This window comes from Pyrus communis, chromosome 8 (genome assembly GCF_963583255.1).
Source record: "Pyrus communis chromosome 8, drPyrComm1.1, whole genome shotgun sequence".
Lineage (NCBI taxonomy): Eukaryota > Viridiplantae > Streptophyta > Magnoliopsida > Rosales > Rosaceae > Pyrus > Pyrus communis.
The window spans coordinates 5,893,992-5,897,034 of record NC_084810.1 but is presented as its reverse complement, the minus strand read 5'-3'; the positions used below and the strand labels follow the sequence as shown (position 1 = coordinate 5,897,034).

General features: G+C 36.1%; 1 protein-coding gene across 1 annotated transcript; it reads left to right on the top strand.

Moving 5' to 3' along the window:
- The first annotated feature begins 975 nt into the window (after window positions 1-975).
- On the top strand, window positions 976-2,280 carry LOC137742842 (uncharacterized mitochondrial protein AtMg00820-like). The gene is made up of 2 exons (XM_068482790.1): window positions 976-1,277; window positions 1,896-2,280. Exons 1-2 carry the CDS (start codon window positions 976-978, stop codon window positions 2,278-2,280), a joined length of 687 nt encoding a protein of 228 aa, XP_068338891.1.
- The last annotated feature ends 763 nt before the right edge of the window (window positions 2,281-3,043 follow it).

Below are 3,043 nucleotides of genomic sequence, written 5' to 3'. Positions count from 1 at the left end.
AGTAATAAAGCTGAAGTTTTTGCAATATTTGTTAAGTTTCATACTTTTCTCAATACTCAGTTTTCTGCAAATATTAAAACATTTCAAAGTGATGGTGGTGATGGATATACAAGTCACCAATTTCAAAATTTCTTAGCATCAAAAGGAAATTTTCATCAAAAATCTTGCCCATATACCCTAGAGCAAAATGGCTTAGCAGAGAGGAAACAAAGGCACATTTGGAAACTACTATTACATTAATGCAAGCTGCTAAACTTCCATCCAAATTTTGGTTTTTTGCTTGCTTTACAACCATATATTTGATTAATAGAATGCCCTGTGCTACCTTGAAAATGCAATCTCCCAACAAGTTGTTGATTGGCACACATCCAATCCTTACACATCTTAGAGTCTTTGGATGTGCATGTTACCCTTTACTGAAACCATATAGCAGTTCTAAATTACAACCAAAAACAACAACTTGTGTTTTCTTAGGGTATGCAGAAAACTACAAAGGTTTTATATGTTTAGATGGGAGTACAAGTAAGATTTATATCTCTAGGCATGTTTTTTTTTTTTTTCTGATGAAACACAATTTCCATATTCAAAATTTTTATTTGCTACAAATCCCATCTCAAAACCACCATCTGTGTCAACCCTGCATTTACATGCACCATCAATACCATCAATCTCTCTACATAATCAGGTCATATTACCCTCATCTCTTATGCATTCATCTTCATCTCGAGCTTCAGAGTTTTTAAATCAATCATCATTTAGTGCCACAGAATCTTTGAATGCATCTACAGCCTCAGAGTTATTGGAAACACAATCATGTAGTGCCTCAGATTCTATTCAAACATCTATGTTAATACTTCAGATACGCATTCAGTTTCACCAATCATAGAACCTTATCAGTATACTAATACATAGTTAACTATTCCTGTTGATCCTGATTTCCAACAAGAACAACTTACTATTGTTCTACCTGTCTATATGAATCTGCATCCAATGCAGACAAGGTCAAATAGTGGAATTATCAAAAGAAAGGCCTATTTTGCCTCAGTAGCTGCAAATTCCACACCAAAAGAACCAAGCACATTCAAAGCAGCTGCAAAAATACCAGAATGGCAATCTGCAATGCAAGAGGAAATTGATGCTCTTCATTCTCAAAACACATGGTCATTTGTTCCTCTTCCCGAGCATAAAAACCTTGTTGGTTGTGAGTGGGCGTACATGATAAAACGAAATGCAGATGGGTCCATATCTAGATACAAGGCAAGACTTGTTGCCAAGAGGTATAGTTAAGAAAAAGGTATAGATTACGGAGAGACTTTCAGTCCAGTGGTTAAACCATCAACAATTCGATTGATTCTTGCATTGACAGCTCAATTTAAGTGGACTCTCAGACAATTGGATGTCAAGAATGCATTTCTGCATGGTATACTTTAAGAAGAGGTCTATATGGAACAACCTTCAGGCTTTCAAAATTCTACCCACCCTTCAAATTATGTTTGTAAACTTCAAAAGCCACTCTATGGTTTAAAACAAGCTCTCAGAGCTTGGAATGAGAGATTTACAAATTTTCTACCAGGATTGGGGTTTCAAATGTCTCAAGCAGATCATTCTTTATTTGTTAAACATGCACCACTAGGCATGGTTGTTCTCTTACTCTATGTTGATAATGTAATCCTCACTAGAAGTGATCTTCAATTGATTTCAGATGTCATTGCAGATCTTACCAATGAGTTTGACATGAAAGACTTGGGAATCTTGAACTATTTCTTAGGGTTGTAAATACACTACAATTCTGATGGGTTGTTTGTCTTTCAGTCAAAGTACATAAAAGAGTTAGTGGATAAGGTTGATCTACAAGACTGCAAACCTTGTGCCACTCTATGTCTTCCCTATCATAGGTTGCTCAAAGATGATGGCAAATCTTATCACAACCTTGAGCAATACAGAAGCATAGTTAGAGTATTGCAATATCTCACCTTCACCAGACTTGACATAGCTTTCTCAGTCAATCAAGCTTGTCAGTTTATGCATAATCCCATGAAGTCTCATGTTATTGCAGTCAAGAGAATAATCAGGTATCTCAAAGGCACTTCAGAGTATGGCATTCAATTTCGATCAGGACCTATCTATATGCAGTCATACAGTGATACAGACTGGGCTGGGGATCCAAATGACAGAAGGTCTACTTCTGGTTTCATTGTCTTTCTTGGCTTAAATCCAATTTCGTGGGCTTCAAAGAAACAACACACTATCTCCAGGTCTTCCACAGAGGCTGAGTATTGAGCTTTTGCTATCACTGCTGCTGAGCTTGCCTGGATAAGGTAGTTGTTCTGTGATCTACATATTCCATTAACGTTTCCACCTATGATTCATTGTGACAATGTCTTAGCTATAACACTATCTACAAATCCAATATTTCATGCAAAGTCAAAACATATTGAAATTGATTATCATTTTGTCAGAGAAAGGGTTACAAGGGGATCTTTAGATTCAGCATGTATGTTCCTCAGATTAGTCAGCTGATATATTAACCAAATGACTGTCTACACCACTATTTCAGTTGCATTGTGGCAATCTCATGCTCAGTTCATTCAAGCATGAGATTGAGGGGGGATGTAAGCATAGTGAAGTGAAGAAAACCAATATCCATGTGGAAGATGAATCAATGGTTAAATTGAGTGACACTTGTCAAGAAATAACATAGGTTGTTATAAGGTAGTTAGTCTTTAGCTTAAGGAAAAAGCTGTGTAAAAACCATATAACAATCTTTGTAATTCTGTTGAAAAACTGTCAAGAAATACAATAACCTTTTCTCTCTCTAAGATCTGATTCTCTTTCTTTCTCTCTCTATTTCTTCTTCTTCTGCGATCACCTCTAAGTTCTAAGGCTTCTTCCTCAAAGTTTTTCTGCAATTGTAACAATTACTACAATGTGATGAAAGTTGCAATAGGGAGAGGAAAAGTAGGGTGCGGAAGAGAGAAAGTGAATAAATATGTAGATTCATATATCACCCATGTAGTGCGATGTTACAAGCCATACAACATAT